The sequence below is a fragment of the Rhinichthys klamathensis genome, unplaced genomic scaffold (genome assembly GCF_029890125.1).
Source record: "Rhinichthys klamathensis goyatoka isolate OS25496 unplaced genomic scaffold, OSU_Roscu_1.1 h1tg000095l_1, whole genome shotgun sequence".
In the NCBI taxonomy this organism is placed as follows: Eukaryota; Metazoa; Chordata; class Actinopteri; order Cypriniformes; family Leuciscidae; genus Rhinichthys; species Rhinichthys klamathensis.
The window spans coordinates 2,444,080-2,469,608 of NW_026606634.1; the positions used below are offsets into that span (position 1 = coordinate 2,444,080).

The 25,529-nt window shown below is 39.8% G+C and overlaps 1 protein-coding gene across 1 annotated transcript in view; it reads left to right on the forward strand.

The window, feature by feature from the left end:
- The first annotated feature begins 2,632 nt into the window (after window positions 1-2,632).
- Window positions 2,633-25,529, forward strand: part of iars1 (isoleucyl-tRNA synthetase 1) — a 126,146-nt gene continuing 103,249 nt past the window's right edge. Inside the window, exons 1-7 of the mRNA XM_056252535.1 lie at window positions 2,633-2,699; window positions 4,080-4,203; window positions 10,790-10,946; window positions 15,685-15,804; window positions 16,670-16,752; window positions 17,884-18,001; window positions 20,648-20,795. Of these exons, the coding sequence (XP_056108510.1) occupies window positions 4,085-4,203; window positions 10,790-10,946; window positions 15,685-15,804; window positions 16,670-16,752; window positions 17,884-18,001; window positions 20,648-20,795 (745 nt within the window). The 5' untranslated portion in view covers window positions 2,633-2,699; window positions 4,080-4,084. The remainder of the gene's footprint in view (window positions 2,700-4,079; window positions 4,204-10,789; window positions 10,947-15,684; window positions 15,805-16,669; window positions 16,753-17,883; window positions 18,002-20,647; window positions 20,796-25,529) is intronic.

Genomic DNA, 25,529 nt, shown 5'->3' on the forward strand with positions numbered 1-25,529 from the left:
AGACCTGAAATATTTCAGTTGGTGTGCAATGAATCTAAAATATATGAATGTTTAATTTTTATCATTACATTATGGAAAATAATGAACTTAATCACAATATGCTAATTTTTTTAGAAGGACCTGTATATGTATAGGCAAAAACAATGGGATTTTTTTTTCAATCACCAATACATTTTGGGGTTTCAGGATTTTTTTAAAACAAAATTTTTATAAAGATGATTCTCAACTATGTTATGAAAGATATAACAGCATTAATTGATACACCATTTTACTTAATGCAATATGTGGGTAAAATGGGCATAAATTAATATTCCCATTCAATGCAATTTATCTATACACTTTATCTAATTTACACATTAATGTGTTCTTGGAGCAACATTTAATGAAAAAAGAAGTGTAATAATTGGAGAAACAATTAGCAACATATTTAATAATAATATCTAATATTTCATAGGAATATTGATGTATAATTTATTTACATATTTACTTGTTGTGTCTCCCAAAATGCCTGATAAACATGATCTAAGTCCTGATGTCCTCTACAGTGGACATGTATGAAATCAATGCCCTTTTCTGTTGTAAAGTCATTTTTTGATTTGAAAACCCCATAACGTTTTCCTGAGATGTTGGTTGATGAAATACACTTTGAAAAGTAGTTCGATTTTAATTATAATTACAATATATTGTCGTATTTCCATAAGAGTGCTACATTTGATCACTAAATTAATGTCAGACAGTTTTAAAGACCAAGGAGAAGTTGTATTTATGGTGAAACCTCCAAACATTTGGTATCTCTGTAGAGCCCTGAATGCGCTCTTTACAGGACATCCAAAATAAAACTGTGACATGCATGGTGTCAGAGAAATTCACTAAAATATAATGTCCACTACAGAGGACAAAAGCAGAGCCGGACAGTAACGGAGTACATTTACTTGAGTACAGTACTTAAGTACAATTTTGAGGGATCTGTACTTTACTCAAGTATCATTTTTGGGGAGTACTCATGACTTTACTCAAGTACATTTGAGAGGCAAATATTGTACTCTTTACTCCAATACATTTCTATCCATAACCGTGAGTACACGAGTAAAATAAAAAAATAAAAATCTCGGAAACCCTCAATTTGTTGTTTCCATCTCAAACGTGATTGGATTGTGCAGGCGCCACTGATTGGGACAGCCTATCAGCAATCACTTTCAGCTTTCCGCCAAAGTCAACTCCATGGTCAGATTTTATATTACACATTAATGTAAGCCAAGCATTTGGTTTGATGTTCTTGAGTATGTGGTGTGTTTAACACAGTCAGGTTCAAATGTGGCAGTGGCGTAGCCACGAGGGATTTCTGATTTCTTAAAAAAAAAACTTTAGGAGGCAAAATATATTTTTACTGATTATGTGAATTACACTGCGCAAACCAAAGTAGGCTACTACCCAGCGAATGAAGAAGGGTTGGCGCTCAGTCTCCACAGTACATAAAATATTCATTTTGTTTTATTTTATTTTTCTGGTTTGCATTTATGAGGAAAAAACAATGTTATGGACGTGTTCTCCGTTACGGACGTGAGCGCTCTGAAAGCGGCATAAAAAATGCTTTAAAACTTTCACAGAGACATCAAACAGAAAACACAAAACCTTTCTTTAACCTGAATTTCGTTTTGCATTAATTGTATCTTAATTTTAATCAATGTTTCATCAACCAATTGCCTGGGTTTAATAAATAAGAAGTAAATAGCAGACGATAGATAAGAAACGGAGGCGCCGGCGCGTGAACTGGATCTCGTCTCATAAATGAACTGAAACTCAGTGTATAAGGTAGCCTACTTGCCTCTCACAGACATGTCTACTTTTAAACAGAAAAAATCAAAACGAAAGAAAACAGACTACAGACTGCTCTCTGCTTATGTAATCCGTATGAAATGTGCATTTCTCTCTGGCGCGTTCACTACTGAAGATCGCGAGTCAGCATCGTCAACTTCATCTAGCCGACACTGACAAAGAAAACACTTGTTTATTAACAAGTGTTTATTAATAAACAATTAAAATATTTCCTTGCTATATTTTACATATTCATAATCATTCCTTTTGCCGGTTCTTTGTGACAGCTTTTAGGTGCTTTATTGGCAGCGCCACCCTTACATGTGGTGTGTGTGTGTGTGTGTGTGTTGTCCCCGCATTTAAAGATGGGACCCCCCAAAAATGTAATTAAATTAAATAAAGCAACATGGTAAAAAGATGAAAATGACTTGATTTTACTTTCAATTCCTTTTACATTCTCCAAGGTATTAACATTTTTCATAACTCCATGTAGGACGTTTCTGTGCATAAATGTAAGCACTGTGGCAGTAGATTAGTAATGCAATATTTAGAAAATCTACTCTTGTACTCTTGATACTCAAGTAGTTTTAAAAACAAGTACTTTAGTACTTTTACTTAAGTAGACATCTGAATGTAGTACTTTTACTTGTACTTGAGTAAAATTTAGCAAGGGGTATCTGTACTTTTACTCAAGTAACAAAGCTCTGTACTCTGTCCGCCTCTGGACAAAAGTCTATTCCTGGGTCCCAGGAGGATATCAGTGGACATCAATGATTATCAAAGACTTTTATTATGAAAAGAGACTCTTGTATGATATCCGGGACCACGCTTTCACTCAGTTGCATCATTTCCGCTTTCTCTGTTCACCGGGTGAGGGTCCGCATGTGAGTCTCAACTGACACTTCATTTTCATTCAGAACTTATACACACACTCACAGCACACATAAACTCACTGCTCTGTGTTTATGGATCTCATATTTAGAGAAATGCGATCATAACAGCAGCGAACTGTGATTGTAGAGGCGAGCGCGCGCTCGTGCGCGTGTGTGATGATGACAGATTGTGATGCAGCTCAGCTGTATTTATTTACACTTCAAAATAACTTCATCATAATGTCCATAAAGTGCTTTGTATCATTTAATAACAAACACTTAAAAAAAAAGAAGAGAGAATATGTGCATGTTTGAGACGGTTTGAGCATTTCGTCCTTATAAAGTGTCTGTTCCTCTGTGCAGTCATAATGTCACAACAATGTTGTTGGTTTAGTGATTCAAATGTATATGAACCTATCCGTTTAGATTATTGTTACATTATTATAAAACACAATATAACAATAACAGGTCTAACAAGTCAGAAAAGTGAAACTGAAATCCAAATCAATAGATGCAAATCTTGTTGCAGTCTGTAAATGTATATATAAGCGAGTACATCATGAATCCATTTTCCAAACCCTGTTTTTGTCTTATCCTTAATCACTACCGTACACCTATAATACGTGTTTATATTGGGACTATTTTAGACCAATCGGGTCGTACCACTGCGGAGTAGGCCAGTACCTGAATGACTCGTCATACACATAAACATAGAGAAGTAGATCCGGCGACATTAATTGTTTTGTTGGAATAAAGTTGTTTCATCTGAAACTCACTTCTAGAGAGCACAAAGTCCCCCTGTAGTCAATAATTGTATCCCTTAAAACTCATCTTTGATCACCAAAATTACATATTTAAACGTTTTTGTCTTCCTCATGCCTTAAAATATCTTGAATATAAATCGACACCCTTGCCTCATTTATTATGTGCGGTTCTATGAATATGCAAATGAGCCCCGCCTCCACTCACTCACTCAGCTCAGAGATCCACTGGTTGACGATCACACGTTGATCTGATTGGTTACAAGGTAGTTTGTGACGTCAGAAACACCAGCGATTTCAAACCGTGTTTTTGAGACTGTCTTTGGTTCACTGCAGTTTTAAGGGGAAAATACTCTTTGTCTTAAAGCATATTAAAAACACCACATAGACGCATAAAAAAACATTAAAAACTTGATTTGACTTTAAAATGAGTTTCGTCAAGCATGTGTGTGACTGATGGAGTGTGTTTGTTGTGTTTATGCTTTCCTGTAGCTCAAACAGTAGCGATTCGATTCCCAGGGAAAGCAAGAACTGATAAGAATATAAATGTGTACCTTGAAATGCAATGTAAGTCGCTTTGGATAAAAGCGTCTGCCAAATGCATAAATGTAAATGTAAATGTGTTGTCTAGTCAGAATGGTCGAAGCCGTGCCAGAATCCATTCACTTCCCGACGGAGGAGGAGCGAATCCTGGAGCTCTGGGAGCAGAAGAACTGTTTCCAGGAGTGTCTGAAGCAGTCCAAGAACCGGCCCAGGTGAGTCCTGGATCACCCACGTCATGGATTCATCCATTGCGTAGTGAATAGGGGAGTGTGGGGTAGGACTCTCACTTTTGAGAAAAATCTAATTCGAACGGATATCGAATATCAAGCAATGTATTAGAATATTTTCGAATATCTACGAGCCCCCCACCAAAAAACAAACAAACAACACGTAACGGAGATAACAAATTTATTAACAGTCTGACAGTCATAAACAGGACTCAGGCCTGTCTGAACTTTTTTTTTTTTGACTTAATGTTTTAAACAGCAAGTTATCAACTTAATCTATATGAAGTGCCACTATGCATACCCAATCACAAAATTAGGCTACATATGAGAAAAAACTGAAGCGGAACAGCACGGCACAAACAATAACGTGACAACTTAAACAGCAGCAGGAGTAAGGGCTATATAGCATAGCCTAATTCATTTCTTAATATTGTTTGCTACTAAACACCAATTTATCAACTTGATCTGGATCAAGTGCGGCTCTCTTTTTATTGACGATGTTCCCCGCGGTGGAGAACACGCGCTCGGAGCGCGCACACGTGCCTGGCACACACAGGTATTTGCGCGTCTTTACATGGACCCCTATAATCGGATTGACGGCTCGGACTAAAAAACCTTCATGTAAACACTTTAATCGATCCGATGGTTTACTCCTTTTGTAATCCGATCGAGAGAACATGTAAACAATTGATCGGATTGAAAACTGAAACTAAAAGGACTGCGCATGTGCAATGACGTATTACGCACGGAGCGAGCTGTTCTTCCTGTTGAATAAAGTGTCATATAAATGAGTGTTCCGTTATTAAAAAAATCTCATTTCACTCAGCGTCTGTGAAGTGGAGCAGAACAACGTCCCACCAGTACTTGTTTCAGATTCTCATCCACAGACGACTGGTTTTGGGCGCGGGGTTTTACTCCGTGATCAATATAAGCAGCAGCACGGCAAATCAAGCTCATCGTCTCCAAATCATCATGACCAGAGACGGATAAATATTAAGTCTGCTGTTTAAAACAAATAAAGAACCAATAAGGGGAATAGTTATGCGCGAACAGCGGCATGTCAAAAAATCAATTCCGATTTGAATCTTGTGACATATAACGCGCACATTACTTTATGTATCGTTCATGTAAACACCGTGTTCGGATTCATCAATCGGATTGTCCATTTCCAGACACTACTTTTAAGATGAGTTGGGGTAGAAATTGTCCGCTCAGGCTGGCCGTTCTGTGCGTTATCTTCCATTTTCAAAACAGGGTGGCTATCGGCTATTATTCGCTTGATTTGGTCATGAGCTTAAGCTACAATAAGTTTAGAGTGCCCGCTACTGGATGAGATGGCAAACAATAAAATAAAAAAACAATTGGTCTAATCATAGACTGTAAAAAATGCGCTAAACATGGCACTTTAAAAACCGGTTAGTTTATTTATAGTTCGATTACGGATATTTCACGTCATGTTCGAATGCATATTCGAATATCGAATAAAAAGTGACAGCCCTAGTGTGGGGTAAGCTGTGCCACTTGAAGTTGTCCTTTAGACAGGAAGAAGTAAAGCAGCACTGCTAGGTATTCGGTTGGGTATCGTTTAAAGTGTAACACCGTGTCATAACCAGACGCGATGCGATAAGATTCCAGCGACAAGTAATTTGTCTGTCCACACTAGACGCGACGCGACTGCGAGATGCGTCAAAATCAATCAAAACCCACAGCCAATCAGAGCAGCGTGTGGGCGGAGTCTCGTGGCGAGTGGGCGGCACCAGAGCGTAATCCTGACGGCACTCGCAAGAAAGTCGGCTACATAATCACATTCACAAATATTACACCATTTAAACATCGTTAAAACACACAGGCTACTGAGTTACTAAAACTATCTTTGTCAAATAATACAGTTCGAACGTTCTTGTTTCCATTTGTTTAATTTCAGGATCTGAGGGGAATTATCCATTGTTGCTTTTACAGCTGCAAAGCTGGAGCACTAAATGATATTCAGAGTCACATTACACGCTTTTAACATTAAAGAGCATATTGCAGGTAAAAAAAAAAAATCGAAATTAATATATAACCTTGTATGAAAATACCATATGAAAATGTAATGCAGGATTTAAAATGTTTTAAAACGACATAAGGGCACAAATTTAGTAGATAAAGTGAGCGTTTCTTTGACTGCTCGTAAAAACCGTTTTTTTTTCAACATCGCGTCATTTTACGTCACCAGAGGGAGGGAGCCTCAGCAGCGCAGATAGGTTTGTATTCAGTACGAGCGGGTAAATTTGCTTTTTTATACTCAGAATGACAATTTGGAATGTAAAGAACAACATATTATACAGTTATTTGTTTTATTAGGAAAATACCAAATACATAAAAAGAATTGGGCTTTTTTTCACGTTTTATAAATGACTTCACATTCTATGTACATCTTTTGGAACAAACAAACTAAAAACAAAAAAGCAATGAAAACATGTAATGCTTTGAAAGCACAGGATTTTATGTAAAACTTTTTTTTTGTATTTTTTATTTCCTGGCAGCTAATGTTAATGTGATATTGTGAATATGTAAAACCTCTTGTTTTTGTGGCATCGAATTTTAAAAAAAAAGTCAGTAAGAGCGGTCGTGAATCAGTGTTTTCGGTAGTTTTTATATTTTAATTTATCATCGTCATCATGGTAAATTATTGTGTTTGTGGAGGTTGCAAAAACTCCGGCCTGTCAGGACATCGAGTCCACAGGTTTCCTAACAAGAAAAGGGACGGTGCTGTATATCTATCGTGCCTGTGTGCGGTGTGTGCAGCTGTAGAGACAGGATTTCTCTTCCGCATCGGCTTCGAAAAATGCGATCGTGTGTACACCAGATCTGAGGAACAAAAACGTGTAGGCCTATATCAGGACTAAAAATATCTATCTGTCTCTCGATGAGCTAAGTTATATCACGTAACGTTAGTCTGGACGGATAGGCTATTAATGAGCATGACATACGCGCCTGATCAAAGCTTATATAGTTTATTCTGTTATTGGTAAAATCCAATACTCCTAGATGACCAATAATAGCTTTGCTATTAACTGATACGATGGTAGGCTAATAATCGATATTCACCTCATATTTTACCAAACAGAATGAACGATGCACTATTTACTCTATTACACTATTAATTAAAACTCCCAGTGAACAACATTAAATATAAAAACACATATGCCTTACCTTTTTGTTGCAGTGCAGTTTTTATTGCAGTGGTAGCCTATAATGTTTTGCCGACAGCACTACAGTCCTCATTTTTTTATTGCTGCTTCCATTCTCCTGATTGCTATTATTTCATTTCTTCTTAAAAAAACATCCAGGGAAGATTGAATAGACCTGTTCTTTTAATGTTTACTCAGTATCTGACAGCTAGGCTAATCAAAAATACACGCGATTAAGTGATGCAATAAACTGCGGCTGCGCACACTCACTCCACACAAGTTTTTTTATAATAATACTTTTGCAATAATGTGTGTCTCCTCTGACCGTTGTTCTGTCTAACATTAATCCTGGCCTGTCCCTGCTCTCTCGGCAGCATAGCAGGCTCATAATTGTAAGGCTGTCGTCCATGGTCTGTCATACGAGTAAGTCCGAAATGTCATTGCGATCCATTGTTTTCCTGTTGTTTGAATGGTTTGAATCGACCGCTCTCCCGCCCGTTACGTCACGCCCGTCACGCCCATTTTCAGATGCGGAAGTAAAATTATCTCACAAAAACGACTCCAGAAGCCAATGTAACGTATTTATAAGTATATTTTAAAGAAAATCTAATTACTACATTGTTTTTCTACACATTGACTCGTTGGGTCCTCTAACCTGCAATATGCCCTTTAAATAAAGCACATAAACAGCACCTGAGATTATCATTGGCACACTTTGTGTTTGTTGTTCCAGCGCGACGTCGCAGAAAAATGAAACCGTTTCTAAAATAGAGTCGCCGCGTGTCGCCGTCGCGGCTGGTTAGCACAAACACTCTGATTAACATGGAAAAGATGCATTTTATCGCGCGGCGCGTGTAGTTAGGACACGGTGTAAAGGTTCCTTATTTCGATTCTGCATATCGATTCTTATTGATTCCGAATTTCGATTCAAATAAGGTAAAAAACCCCCCAAAAACTTAGATATCATTCACATTTAGTCTTATTACAAAACATTTAATTGTAGCTGAATATCACGAACAATAATCAGCATGCTAAAGAACACCTACACAAGGAGCGTTTGCCTGTGGTTTGAAAACACCATAGAAAAATAACTAGGCTAACTAATATACATTTCAAGCATTATTAAAGACAAGTAAACACCCAGTAATTAAAAAAGAACAAATAAAAAAATTGCAATCGCAAAAAAAGATACAACTGAACAAACAAAGATACGACTGAAATAAAACAGTGTTTTAAGATTTTCAGGTATTCAGGTACAGAAACTGTAATCAAATGTAAAATAACACTGCACTTAAAATATATATAAATATATCAAAATAAAATATACATTACAACAGCACTCTCTGCTCTTGACTGAATAAGTTAATCTGTATTTAATTTTTACAATGAAGACTATTCAGTGTTATTTTACATTTGATTACTTTAATTTATGTTGTATTTCTTACCTGAACCTACTGTTAGACCACCTTACAAAAAATTAAAGCTGTGTTTATTTCATAGCTCTCTTTATTCTATTGCATTTATTTGTGCTGTTTGAAATTGGTTCATTTGTTCTTATTTTTTACTTGTTTATTTATGAAAATATATTTTTTTTCATTTAAGAAAAGTCGATTTTTGTTTGTATATGCTGTCAATTATAGCTCTTTGAAAGAAGAATTGGAATTGGCAAGAATCGGTATCGGCAGGTCACACACAAAAAAATATATTATAGATATTCCGTTGGCTAGAAATGAGTCTTTGAGCAGTGAGTGTCTGGTCGTGTGTGTCGTGATGCTGTGCTTTGTGTGTGCAGGATCATTACTGTAAATGTATCGTTGAAGAACTTGATTACAGTGGTGTGACCAATGATTCTGATTCTGCATTTCACTGATTTTATTCATTTTGAGGAATATTGAATCTTTTTTTTTTGTTCAAGTGAGATGGGTAAATGCTCACATTTGGTCCAGAACTATACACAGACACTCTCTGCAACACTCTCTCTCACACACACACACACACACACACACTCTGCGACTCTCTCTCTCTCACACTCTCACAAACTCTGCGATTCTCTCTCACTCACACATACACACACACTCTCTCTGCGACACTCTCTCACACACACACTCTGCGACTCTCTCTTTCTCACTCACACACACACACACACACACACACACACACACACACACACACACACACACACACACACACACACACACACACTCTGCGACTCTCTCTCACTCACTCACACACACACACACACACACACTCTCTCTCTGCGACACTCTCTCTCACACACACACACACACACACACTCTGCGACTCTCTCTCTCTCACACTCTCACACACTGCGACTCTCTCTCACTCACACATACACACACACTCTCTCTGCGACTCTCTCACACACACACACACACACACACACACACACACACACACACACACACACACTCTGCGACTCTCTCTTTCTCACACACACACACACACACACACACTCTGCGACTCTCTCTCACTCACGCACACACACACACACACACACACACACACACACACTCTCTCTCTGCGACACTCTCTCACACACACACACACACACACACTCTGCGACTCTCTCTCTCTCACACTCTCACACACTCTGCGACTCTCTCTCACTCACACATACACACACACTCTCTCTGCGACACTCTCTCACACACACACACACACACACACACACACACACACACACACACACACACACACACACACACACACACAGCTTTGTTTTTGTGATATATGAGGACATTCCATAGGCGTAATGACTTTTATACTGGACAAACTGTATATTCTATCCCCCTACACTGCCCCTATCCCTAAACCTACCCATCACAGGAGACATGCTGCATTTTTACATAAAAAAAAACCCATTGTTTTTTATGTTTTTTAAGCTATTTGAAATATGAGGACACATGCAATGTCCTCATATATCACGTGTAAGTTGTAATACCAGTGTAATATGCATGTCATTATACACATTTGTGTCCTCATTTATCACAAAAACAAACACACACACACACACACTCTGCGACTCTCTCACACTCACACTCTCACTCTCACACACACACACACACACACACACACACTCTCTGCGACACTCTCTCTCACACACACACACACACACACACACTCTCTGCACTTTGTTTTGTCTCATCATGAGGCCGAGAGCTGTCAGTCAATAAATGGGAAAACAAAGAAACTTGCGTTACTTGTTTGAAAAAGTAACTCAGATATTTTGTTAGATATAATGCGTTGTTTGAATAGTCACTTGAAAAGTAATCTGATTAATCCCAACACTGGGTGTGACATCATCAGTTTCCTAATGTTCCCTTCCTCCACATGTCTTTTACACATGTAGGTTTATGTGTCGTTGATTTGTTTTTCAGGTTCACCTTCTACGACGGGCCGCCCTTTGCCACGGGTCTGCCTCATTACGGCCACATCCTAGCCGGAACCATCAAGGACATCGTGACCCGGTTCGCCCATCAGAACGGCTTCCACGTGGACCGGCGCTTCGGCTGGGACTGTCACGGCCTGCCTGTGGTGAGCATCACTCAACGCCAAAACTTAAAGCTTAAACCGGCTGGAGAAACGGGGTTCCCACGGGTCCTTGAAATCCTTGAAAGTTTGTGAATCTGAAGAAAAAGTTTGAAATTTGAAAGTGCTTGAATTTATTTTGTGCAAGAAGTTTTCTGGAAAAAATGCCATATTATTCCCTCCGGTCCGCTAATGTGTTATTCCGCCAGCACTTCGTGGCCTATGCGCACTAGCTTGCCTGATTAACGTTAGTTACGCGCATTTACGCGTTACATTAAGGGTCATTACATAGTCAACGTCTAAACAGTGGCCGCAAGCAGACGAAAGCCTCACGGGCGATGTGTGAAACACAATACACCGCTCACGCAACAGGGGGTAGTAGAGTCGGGTGATATTAGTAGAGTCGTACACACACACACACACACACACACACACACACACTATATATCTCTCTCTCTGTCTCTCTCTCTCTCCTGCCGTAGGCTATTTCAGCCTCTCGAGAAGGGCACACAGCATTGACTTCTAGATAGGCTACACACACGACGTTGGACCTATTCGCCCTAGTAAATTTGTCACTTTTCCAGTCCGTTTTCACCTTATCTACGGTCTTTCCCATCGCGGTTGCAACTTCATTTTCCAACGCTATTTTATTGGAGTGTAATTGGCCGTTCGCAAAAGCCACGCCCCCTAGTTATTGTTACTACGCCCGTCAAACAATTGAGAACCAGACACATAGCCATGGCTGGGTTGAGCTCCATACCTATTGGTATAAGTGATTGGTTTTGGTGTAATGCAGCAGACATATCCTCCAGGGCACGACAGAAAGGGCTGCAATATGCAGTGGAGGGAAATGTCCAAAATGTTAAAATAAGCAAAGACGGGAATATAACAACAATCGAGGAAAAGGTGTTCCGGTCTCAGTCCAAGAATGAGAAACCTCACGACCTGTTCTTGCAATGCAACCAGCACAGCCTTGTGGTAACAATGCTAGATGGAACCACAACTGTTAAGTTCAGTTTGACAGATTTTATAGCCTCCAGTGACCATCAACCTCTTGCCAAATTATCTGTGTCGATAGCAATATGTGCTTGACAGGCTAACAGCTACCTGACAGGCTGCCTGAATTTCCTACGGAATAATAAAGTATCTAATGTTCTAACTTTACTACTTTCGATAATAATGCTACATAGAACCACAACTGTTAACTTAAGTCCAGTTTTACAGATTGTATGTACTTAGCTATTTAGACTACTAATTGATATGCTAAGTTAGCTCGCTAGCTTTACTTACCTTAGAGCAGACATATGTATGCTTATTAATCTTCGAGGCATTTAGCTGTGGGTGAGGTCTCCCACACTGCTTAATCCATTGTCGGCATCTTTCCGCTTGGGTCCTGGGCTTTGGAAAGGCGAAAAAAACCCACCCTCCCTCTAAACTTTTGGGGTACCTGGTGTCAGACTCTCAGGTGCCATAGGCGCATCGTTTCACCATCTTGCTGAAATCGCAATGTTTGACGGGGGTCCTTCTCCTTAGTTACAGTTGCTGAGCTATGATTGGACGAGGACCGTTCGAGGGCGGGGTTTTGCGAACAGTCAATTGAACTGTCATATAAATGTAAACATAATATACTTGAATTAATGTACAATACTTGCAATGTCGCCCCCACCGACAACGCATAGTATTGCGTGTATCGGTGCGTCGCTTATCAAAAACTAGGACGACACATTTGGCTACGCATCGACGCATAATGGTGGCCGAAGCGTAGCCTTGTGGACGCGTATGCGTACTGATGCGTTGACTATGTAACGGCCCTAAGTGTTTCCCACGTGAGGTGCTTTGTGTTGTACGTTGCCGTGACGTTCACGCGCGCACGAAACTACTACGATGGAAAGTTGAACACAGCACAAGTGTTCCCACATTAAGTCCTTGAGTTTGAGGGTATTGGACCTGGAAAGTCCTTGAAAGGTCCTTGAGTTTGAAGTTAAAGGGATACTCCACCCAAAAATTAAAATTCTGTCATCATTTACTCACCCTCAAGTTGTTGCAAACCTGTATGAGTTTCTTTCTTCTGCTGAACACAAAGGAAGATATTTTGAAGAACGATTGGAACCAAACAGTTGTTTGGCACCATTGACTTCCATAGTAGAAAAAAAAAATACTATGGAAGTCAATGGTGCCAAAGTTCCAATCGTTCTTCAAAATATCTTCCTTTGTGTTCAGCAGAAGAAAGAAACTCATACAGGTTTGCAACAACTTGAGGGTGAGTAAATGATGTCAGATTATTCATTTTTAGGTGGAGTATCCCTTTAACCGAGGTGTGGGAACCCTGGAGAAAGATCAGCTCCAAAACAGCCCATCTCAAACTTTTGCATTATTCACAGTTGCACAAAGTCATTTTCAGTCAATCGATTTAAAGAAACTGGGGAAAAAAAGTACAATAATGTAATACAATTGTAAATTATGTTCTCCAATCATGCTAACAACAAACAAGTACCATGACCAAAATATCTTACTTGTTAATAACAGGCCGCAACAATATGGAACTACAGCTTAACCGATGGTTAGAAAAATGTATTTTTAACCTCGTTTATTTTAACCTTGTGAAAATAAAAAAAAGTTGTGAATAATAGTGAAAATAAAGCAGTGTTGGGTGTTGTAAGGGGCCCATCCCTTGGTTCTGTGACCGGGGCCCAACATTTGGTGCTACGCCCCTGTTTGTAGCTGTATATTGTGTTTGTGAAGGTCTGTCTGTTATTTTGTATTTCTTCTGTGGTACACACTAAATACTATCTCAACATCAATGTCAAATCAGGTTTTTTCATGAATAATTATCTGCAAATTAATAATTTTTGAAATATTCATGGTTAAACCGAATGACTTTTTTGGTGACAAATTTTGTTCATCAATTGATTGTACAAACCACATAATCTCATTGTTAAAGGGTTAGTTCACCCAAAAATGACAATGATGTCATTAATGACTCACCCTCATGTCGTTCCAAGCCCGTAAGACCTCCGTTCATCTTCGGAACACAGTTTAAGATATTTTAGATTTAGTCCGAGAGCTTTCTGTCCCTCCATTGGAAATGTATGTACGGTATACTGTCCTTGTCCAGAAAGGAAATAAAGACATCATCAAAGTAGTCCATGTGACATCAGTGGGTTAGTTAGAATGTTTTGAAACATCGAACATACATTTTGGCCCAAAAATAACAAAAACTACGACTTTATTCAGCATTGTATTGTCTTCCGGTTCTGTTGTGGATCCGCGTTCAGTGACGCTGCTGACGTGTTATCTGGTGCGCCCGAGCTTCGTTTACAGTCTGAGGGAGACGCACGCTGGAAACAAAATAATCTTCGCAAACATGTCTAAGGATTTCGACACAGAGGAAGACTTGCATTTTTTTTGCCCAGCCATATTTATTTGAACCCGAATACACGGACGCACCAGACACACGTCAGCGGCGTCACTGCGGACTCGTGAACGCGGATCCACAACAGAACCGGAAGACAATATAATGCTGAATAAAGTCGTAGTTTTTGTTATTTTTGGACCAAAATGTATTTTCGATGCTTCAAAAAATTCTAACTAACCCACTGATGTCACATGGACTACTTTGATGATGTCTTTATTTCCTTTCTGGACAAGGACAGTCTACCATACATACATTTTCAATGGAGGGACAGAAAACTCTCGGACTAAATCTAAAATATCTTAAACTGTGTTCCGAAGATGAACGGAGGTCTTACGGGCTTGGGACAACATGAGGGCGAGCCATTAATGACATCATTTAAATTTTTGGGCGAACTAACCCTTTAACACTTAGTAAAACTAAAAAATGGTTTCAAAATTAATCATATCTCCATTCATTTTTTTTTACACTTTTGAAAACCTTATCCGTCAATGATAAAGAGCGCTTTCACATTCTCTGTTGTTCAGTGAAATCCAGTCTTTTCTAAAGGAATCCACAGAATCAGGAGTTTCCAGTGACACTGTCCTAAACAGACTATGACAAGCTATTTGTCTGTCCACACCGGTTGCATAAACCGCTTAGACTAGCTTTACAAGTTAGACTTCATTTTTTTCTTTAAGACTGTTAATAACTTGTTAATAACTAAAAAATCAGTTAAATCAGTTACATAATAATGTAGATTGGCCTAACCCTGATACTGAAAAGTAAGTCTAAATGCTCCTTAACTAACTTCTAGTGGGCCATATTAGATCTTAAGACACTGTTTTAACATAATGGCTATATTTATGCAACTGGCCCCAGTGACATGACTATGAGACGCGACAAAATCAATCAAAAATCACAGCCAATCAGAAGTGCTTGTGGGCGGAGTCTCTGCAGGCGCACTGCACTCACAACTAAATCAATCAAAAATCACAGCCAATCAGAAGAGTGTGTGGGCGGAGTCTCTCTGCAGGTGCACTGCACTCACAATCAAATCAATCAAAAATCACAGCCAATTAGAAGAGCGTGTGGGCGGAGTCTGCACTTTTAATGTGTTTATAATATTGAACTTATACTCACTGATGCTTCACAAGACGTTTTACCAAACCTCATCTGTGTCAGACAGCTTGTAAAGACATTTACATGAGCACAATTCTCAAAACCATCTTTACAACATCAGTGTTTGTGTGGCATGAATGCGCATGTGCTGATGATTGATAAAGAAGCACTGATTGATGACACTGCGTTTTCTTTCTTTGATTTCTCTCTGTAATTGTTGCTGTTTTTCAGGAATATGAGATTGATAAATCGCTGAATATCAGAGGACCTGAGGATGTGGCGAAGATGGGGATAGCGGAGTACAACAAGCAGTGCAGGAGCATCGTCATGAGATATGCTAATGAGTGGGAGGTACGAGCGTGTGTGTGTGTGTGAATCTTGACCTTTGAATCGACAGACGACAGACGGGAGGTCCTTAAAGTGTCTGTATAAAATTAATTTAGTGCAATAAAAAGAGTGTCAGGTTTAATAACAATTGTCAATTACCACAAATCATTATATGTCCCTTATTTAAAAAGTAAACCTTTAAAAATGTGTATATATATATATATATATGTGTATGTGCTGGGCAATGATTAATCACATCCAAAATAAAAGTTTGTGTTTACATAATATATGTGTGTGCACTGTGTATAATTATTTGGGCAGTATGTATATATTTAAGAAATATTTGCATGTATATACAGTATATATATTTATACATAAAATATTTATATTTATATCTAATATAAATTAACACATTTGTCTTAAATATATACATGCATATGTGTGTATTTATATATACAAAATAATTACACACAGTACACACACATATATTATGTAAACACAAACTTTTATTTTGGATGTGATTATATGTGTGATTGTTATATATATATATAGACGTTGATCGAACAGCAGATATGGAACGGAGTTACTACAGTTTCAGAAAACCGTTATGACTAGCTAGTTAATTTCTGCAATGAGTTACTGGTCCCCGAGTGTCTTAATCAGTTGTCATGATGTCAAACATGTGACATTTGATTGGAGAAGTTATCCATGAATAACAGCTTCAGAAAACTAGGAAAATGGAATATGAATATATATACTGTCATTTGTTCTTTTGGACTCGAGAGCTGCTTGTGACAGGATTTTGATTTCTGAAGTGACCTATTCCTTCATCCTTGCGAGTTCCTCCTAAATGACGTGATTTGTGTTTGGTATGATTATGATTTACCAGACATCCGTGAGACGAATGGGCCGCTGGATTGACTTCAGGAACGACTACAAGACCCTGTACCCCTGGTTCATGGAGACCGTGTGGTAAGATGTCAGATTCCTGCCAGCACTGGCTGTTTCTCAGTCACTTCAACATTTACAGCGAGTCTGAGATTTTATTGTCAATCCAGAACGTCTGTTTTTTGGCAAACACAAGGTCTTTTGACGATTTAATTGCCGTTTGAATTCACATCTCTGAGATTTGGATCAATCCAAAGTAGGGTTATTTTCTTATTAGTAAACAGAAATAATAGGTTGCATTAACTTAACGTAATAACTTAATAATTGTCTTATTAACAGAAATAATAGGTTGCATTAACTTAACTTAACCTAACCTAATAACTTAATAATTGTCTTTTTAACAGAAATAATAGGTTGCATTTACTTATTTGTACTATTTTCCACTTTAAGTCCATCATTTGAGAAGATAAAATGGAAGTCATAAAACCAATTTGCGTAAATTTTCCTGTAATTAAATAGGATATTTAAATAAATGTTTAACGTGAGTAGTGCATTTGTGGGATCACAAATCTCGCTCCTTGAGTGAATAAATCATCATCTGAACGCATGTTTTATCACTAAGGAGCCATAGAAATGTGTTTTTACAGATGAACAATTACTGTTTGTGTGACTGCGGCAAAAACTGTAAAAAGCAGCCAGTCAGTCTGTAAAAATATGTGAGATTTGACTGGGTGGTCGGGTGATTTTTGAACACCTTTATTGTATTTTTACAGGACACTTGATCTATAAATCAGATAGGGATGCACAATAGATCGGCCAGCATATCGTTATCGGGCGGTGTATGTTCATTTTAATGTTATCATTAAAAAAATGTAAAGTGCAGCATAAGTCTGTAATATCGACTACATAAAATTATAATGAGAACAACATTATAACTGTGTGTTTGGGTCATGGATTTTAATGATGAGACTTTTGTTTTTGTAATCAGGATCTCAAAAATGATATAAAAATTAGGATTTCGATTTATCGGCCAATATATCGGTTATCGGCTTTCAAATATTCAGAATTATCGGTATCGGCCAAAAATGTAATATGGTGCATCCCTAAAATAAGATAAGCCAACTTTCAGTTTTCAGCGTTTACATTGATTAGATATAATGTCAGCTGGACACAGGTGACGTGACGCGAGGGCTGTTGTGTTGTGTTGTGTTTCAGGTGGGTGTTTAAGCAGCTGTTCGACACGGGTCTGGTGTATCGTGGGGTGAAGGTCATGCCGTTCTCCACAGCCTGCAACACGCCGCTCTCCAACTTCGAGGCCAATCAGAATTACAAGGTCAAGATGATGCTGAGCTCACTGATGTTCTCCAGGTCATCACTGGATCTTTGATGAATAGAAAAGTTCAAAAGAACAGCATTTATCTGAAAAAGAAAGCTTTTGTAGCATTATACACTACCGTTCAAAAGTTTGGGGTCAGGGGGGGGAGAATACTTTTATTCAGCAAGGATGAATTAAATTGATCAAAAAGTGGCAGTAAAGACATTTATAATGTTATAAAATATTCAATTTCAAATAAATTAAATAGAACTTTCTATTCATCAAAGAATCCTGAAAAAAAAGTGTATATAGCTGAGCCTGTTTTCAACATTGATAATAATAATGAATGTTTCTTGAGCAGCAAATCATCATATTAGAAGGATTTCTAAAGGATCATTCATTTCGTTTTTCGTTTTTATTCCACATGTCATCATTATATCATTTACACACAATTTCAGAAGGAACAATGTGTCATATGTAGGTCGCGTGAAATGGGGAACCTCAAAGAAGCTTCTAAAAGCTTTTAGGAGGGGGCCCAATAACATAAACATACAACATATAATATACAAACCAAAAACTCAATATACCATTGACACAAAATAGACAAATATATAAAAACAACAAAACACAAACACTACTGACGATCCCAGCACAAGTATAACACTTACGGAATGTTCAACAATCATATGTTATGAGCAATTTTTCCTTGAGATTTTTCTTGAAAATGGAGATAAAATGCAACAATTTTACATTTTTCTCAAGCTCGTTCCAAATCTGCGGTCCCCTACAAGTTTTTGCCTTGTGTCATATGTGTGCCAGGGACGACTGATTGGAACAAGCTCACACAATCGGTAATTTAACCTATGAATGACCTGGAATATCGTACAGGCATTATGAAAGAATTATATTCGGTAAGCCTTAATAAACCAAGGCAACTAAACAGAGGACGAGTGCGGGTATTGATTGATTTTATTTGACCCTTTTGTTTAAATTACGATACATCTTTGCACCATATATAAAAAACAAAACAAAAACAAAGTCAGGATAACACAATAAAGCCCTAGGGTATTGGGCTCAGACCACGTTAATACCTGTATTACCATTTTTTTCTGTAAAGTCTGTATTCTTTTTTAGGTAGCTGGTAAAAGTGTTACACCATATGACATTACAATAGTTTAAATGGGGCTCAAACAAAGTTTTATATAAGGTGAGAAGTGCTGACTGTAAGAGAAAATGTCTTACTTTAAAAAATAGTTTTTAAATTATTTAAAAAAATAAATTTAGTGGTGTTTACTCTTTCATTAATTTGTTCATTTATTTTAAGACAAACATGGTTGTTTTACATTTGATTTTTGTTTGAATGAAACACAATGGCCCTCATTTATCATTCTTGCATAGAAACGGGCGTATATGTTGGCGTAAGATTATGCTTACACTCCTCTCACCGCCTGATTTATGAAGCTGTGCGTACCTTTGAAATCCAGGTGTACGCAATACCTGCCCTTGATAAATCCCACGGCTGAAAACGATCGTCATTAGAATAACACGCCCAAGTCTCCGCTTCCCCCACGCCCTCATTTTACGCCATGGACACACGGAAGACGGCAAAGAAGAGAAACTTCTCTGACGTGGAGCCGAAATGACCTATCACAATGCAATATTTTACAGCACGTCTTCTGAATTAGCATTCAATTTCGAATCACGTTACATGTATTGGGGTGTACAATAGTGATGATGATGATGTGATGTGGAGTAGGCCTACCATTCATTCACATTAATAATTGCATGACAATTTGTAATATGCTTCTTATTATTAGTATGATTTGTATTATTAATGACGCTTATTGTTATTTAGAAGAAGAATGTCATTATTATTATTTGTATTATTATTATTATTTAAAAGAAGAAGAATGTATTTTTTATTATTTTGTCAGTCTGAATTATTTGTTGGTCATTGAAAGCCTTTCGTTACCGAACCCAGTCCGTGCGCACCTGCCGGGGATAGGCCTAACCATGAAACGTCAGGGTAAAGCGCACAGGCTCGCAACTGAAGGAATACATATGCTTATAAATCAAATGCTTTGGTAAAGTCACACAAATTAAACATTGAAGTCCATGTTGCACAAAAATAAACACTGAAGTAAATAATTACTATGTTTTTGTTTTTTTGTTTTACAGTGGGTCATAATATATCATATCTTTTAGTTTGTCAGTGCATTTTATGGTGTTAGGAATTGTTTTTCTGCGCATTTCCGCACTAACTCAAAACGTGCGTACATGTACACCACCTCCTGAGCTGGCGTAGGATTTGAGCGTGCCGTACGCCAACGTCCATATTGATAAATTTCAAAGTCACCGTGGTTTTGGGTGTACGCCAGGTGTACGCTGGAAATTTGGTGTACGCACTTTTGATAAATGAGGGCCAATGTAGTTTGTTTTATTGATGTTAAGAGATCATTTATTACACCGAAACCAAATATCTACATTTATTAACTCTCTATTTATTGTTTCTTCCAATTCATCTGGATCTTGTGACACTGAAGACTGGAGTAATGATGCTGAAAATTGTGTAATGCTCACTGACGTTCTCCATGTCTGGATCTTTGGTGCAGATGTAGACTGGAATCGTGTAAAGATGTGTAAAGTGCTTGATTTCCTCCTCAGGATGTGCAGGATCCGTCTGTAATTGTGACGTTCCCTCTCCTGGAGGACGAGACCGTGAGCTTCCTCGCGTGGACCACCACACCCTGGACCCTTCCCAGCAACCTGGCCCTCTGCGTCAACCCCGACCTCGGCTACGTCAAGGTCAAAGGTGCGCTTCGTCTCGTAGATTTAAAAATCATGCTTTTCCCCTTCTGTTGTTTAATTCACGGGACACAGACACCAGTTATTTTGCCAAGAGATGTCTTATTTATTTTACCATGTTATGTAAGACATAGGAGTGTCAATGGACCGAACAAAGGTCTTCATTCCAGCATCTCGGTCATCTCTCCCTGTCCTCTGGACCAAGAGGCTCAGTTTTATACTACTGACCAAAAAAAGTGGAACATATGGTTCCCATTAACATTGTAATGTATTAGGGATGCTCATTTTGGTTAATTTTCCCGACCGACAACCGCCGCTCGTTATCCGAGTATTTACCGTTAACTGATAAGATATTTTAATACCGCGTAGCATATTTAGCAAGTATGTCCGTCGGCCTTTCTGTCGAAATGATCCCACACAGTACTTTTCGCTCGCGCTTTATTTACATCCACAGAAGACTGACGAGGACGTGAGAGGACGATGGCGCTGTTTGTTCGCCGCTTCTCTGTCTGCTATTCCTTCTTATGTTCCTGTTTTGTTTATGTTCACTGTAACCCTTCCTCTGGACAGCCTCACAGCTGGTTCCCGAAGCCGCTTGGGCACCTCGACCGGACTGTCGCCTCGTCGGTTAGCCGCTTGCTGGCTGCCCGCGTTAATCAACGCGTGCCTGCTAATTCTAATTCTAGCTGCAATAGCGGCTAACCCGATTGCCTACCTCTTTCTCACAGGCAACCTCCACCAATTGCTTTCATCTCCTCCTGTCATGCCATGGATCATTTTGGCACTTACATCAGTCATCCATTTCTGTGTTCCTAGTCCATCACTAACTGCTATCACGGAGCTCTCAGTCCCTCTGCTCGGCATCATGTTCAAATATTCAACTCTGCAACTGGTCGAACTAATCAACTACTCAATTCCATCCTGCATCCCAGTCATCAAACAGCTCGGACTTCTACGTCGACCCCGTTACATCCACAGAAGTTTTCGCCGCAAGTTTGTTTACTTCCAACACGGACAATCCATTCCATCCATCTGGTCACCTGCTCGCTCTGTCGCAACTCTCCCACGTCATCAGAACGCTTCCCCCGCTGGATCACATAGAGCTGAGCGCACCGACTGGCTGCACAGAAAACCCGGACTGGACTACAGTGCTATTCGCACTTCACATATACCTATTCTCCAATCACTTGCAAATCCACTCACTGTCCCTTCTCAACTGCATTACCCCCTCACTCGCACTGCTAACCGGGACAACCTCAGATCTTTCCAGCCTGCCCCCATCTCACCACCCTCTCACCATGCCAACTTTGCCCTCCTCAACACCCGATCGCTTAACAATAAAGCCCCTGCCCTCCATGAACTAATCCTTGACAACACGCTGGATTTCCTTCTGCTCACCGAAACTTGGCAACAACCGAATTACTTCTTCTCCCTCAACCAAGCATCCCCCACTGGCTACAATTACATCTGCAAACCCCGCCCCTCTTGCCGTGGAGGTGGCCTCGCCGTTATTTATAATCAGAACTTCTGGATCACTGAACTCACCCTCCCTTCAGTATCATCATTTGACCACCTAAACCAAATCCCTCCTTCCTCTCTGATTTAACTGAACTCCTCACACTAACCTCATCTCTCTCTCCACGTCTGCTACTACTCGGTGACTTAAACATCCACATAGACTCCTCCACCTGCAAGCTGTCATCAGAATTCACAATTTTATTGGACAACTTTACTCTCACCCAACATGTCACATTCCCCACCCATGAAAAAGGACACATCCTCGACCTGGTCTGCTCCACTAACCAACCAGTGCTCAACCTCCATCCATGCCTCTTTCCCCTCTCTGATCACAAACTGATACGGTTCACCATTCCGTCTCCAACCCCCCGCCCCCGCCTCCTCAGAGAAATCACCTTCCGCAACCTTAAATCAATCGATCCCCATCATCTCTCTGACCTGCTCTCCACCACTCTCCACATGGACTCAACCCTCACCTCACCTGATGATCTCACAAACCACCTCAACTCCGCTTTGTGTACCTCCCTTAACACTCTGGCCCCCCTCAAAACAAAAACTGTCACTTTTAACAACTCGTCACCCTGGTACACACCTGCACTCCGGAAAATGAAACAAACTGGACGCCAACTTGAACGCTTGACAAAAAAATAATCTCTCATAGTTCACCATGAAGCCTATAAACTCCCCCTCATTGCCTACAAAGATGTTTTATCACATTGCCGCCAAATCTGCCTACCTCTCCACCATCCTCACCAACCCCTGTCTAAACCCCAGAACCCTCTTCTCCACATTGAACAACCTCATCAAGCCTCGGACCAACACCCTCCTTACCTCTACACCGGATCTCTGCAACTCATTCCTTCACTTTTTCGCTGATAAAATCAATATCATTTATCAATCTCTATCCCCTGCATCCGACCTTCCAGTATCTACTCCAGCACCTATCACGGCCCCTTTTCCCCCCATCCCTCCTGACCTCCCTCCCCCTCCTCCACACTGCCTCCTCTCCCAATTTAACTTGGTCACCACTCTTGAAATCTCTAAACTCATCAGTTCTTCCAAACCGACTACCTGCTCACTTGACTCCCTCCCTACTCCACTCCTGAAGTCCTGCCTCCCCGTCCTTTGCCCCTACCTCACTAACCTCTTCAATTCCTCATTGTCCCTTGGAACTGTCCCCTCTGCTTTCAAAACTGCCGCTGTCACCCCAATCCTCAAAAAACCTGGTCTGGATCCCTCTTCCCTCAACAACTACCGCCCAATTTCCACCCTCCCCTTTCTGTCTAAAACCCTGGAACGTATAGTCGCTTTACAATTACAAACCCATCTTCATGCCAATAACCAATTTGAACCTCTCCAATCTGGTTTTCGCCCCCTCCACAGCACAGAAACCGCTCTCCTCAAAATCCTCAATGACCTCCTCACCTCCGCTGACACCGGTTCCCTTAACATCCTTATTCTTCTCGACCTGAGTGCAGCCTTCGATACCGTGAGCCATAACATCCTGCTCACCAGACTCAAAGACCTTGGTATCGAAGGTATTGCACTCAGCTGGCTCCGTTCCTACCTTTCCAACAGATCCCACTTCATCTCTCTTCATAATCACACCTCTGCAACAGCCACAGTCACCCAAGGTGTTCCTCAAGGATCCGTACTCGGCCCCCTCCTCTTCTTCATTTACATCCTCCCCCTTGGTCAGATACTTCGTCACTTCAAACTGAATTTCCACTGTTATGCCGATGACACTCAGATCTACCTCAGCACCAAATCCCCCCACAATCCTCCCCTCTCCCATATCAACTCCTGTCTGTCAGCTATTAAAACCTGGATGCAACATAACTTCCTCAAACTCAACAGCAATAAAACAGAATTCCTCCTCATAGGCTCCAAATCCACTCTCAGCAAAACCAATAACATCACTCTCACCATTGACGACACCATTGTCTCCCCATCTCCCCAGGCCCGCAACCTCGGCGTGATTTTTGATTCAACCCTCTCCCTTGAACCTCACATCTTTCATGTCATTAAAACCTCCTTCTTTCACCTCTGCAACGTCGCCAAAATCAGACCCTCACACCCTCTGCTGCTAAAAAAGACTCCTTCATGCCTTCATCTCCTCACGACTGGACTACTGCAACTCACTACTCCTTGGTATCAGCTCAAACTACATAAAAAGAGTCCAACTGGTCCAGAATGCAGCCGCCCGACTCATCACCCGCTCCAAATCCTGGCACCACATCACTCCAGTCCTAAAACAACTACACTGGCTTCCTATTTCCCACCGGATCACATAAAAAATCCTGGTCCTTACCTACAAAGCCATCCACCACCTGGCCCCCTCATACCTCACTGACCTCCTCTCCCCCTACCAACCCTCACGGTCCCTCAGATCCACCTCAGCCGGTCTCCTCTGCATCCACAAGTCCAAGCTCCGCAGTTTTGGGGACAGAGCCTTTTCCAGGGCAGCTCCCAGGCTCTGGAACTCCCTCCCCCATGAGATCCGCACCTCTGAGTCCCTCACCATCTTCCAGTCCCGCCTCAAGACCCATCTCTTCACCTCTGCCTATCCGTAGCCCCATGGCCCTCCCATCTCTATATGTGCCTGAAATATATATATTTTTTTATTGCTTTTTTTATTGCTTATTCACCTGCCCTGTAAAGCGACTTTGAGTTCGAGAAAAGCGCTATACAAATTCAATTTATTATTATTATTATTTTGCTTGCTCAGTGAACTATGTCTGTAGCTGTAGGCTAGTGTGGTTGCGCGTGTCAACGCGCCCCGTCAGTTAACAAATATTGGGTAGGCCTATATAATATTTTTTTATAGTATTTTTTTTAACCATGCAGCAAAAAAAAAAGAAAAAAAGAACTGTTAAACCGTTTAACTGATTAGTATTAATCGGTCAAAGTTTTTACTTTCGGTTAACGGTTAAACGGTCAATATGAGCATATATCCCTATGCTATGCCTCGATGGAAACTGCATGTACTTTCAGTCTAGCTCTTCCCGCACACACTCAAAGTCACCCAAAGTCTCTCTCACCCACATATGAATTCAAGAACACTATGATTCACAAAATACCATGATTACAAATGATTATGAATGTATATAAAAAGTAATAATACAGATATATAATACAACTGATTATGAATATTAATAAAAAGTAATAATAATACTAAAAACAATATTAGATGGAATTTTTGACTTCGATCTGGTGTCATGTG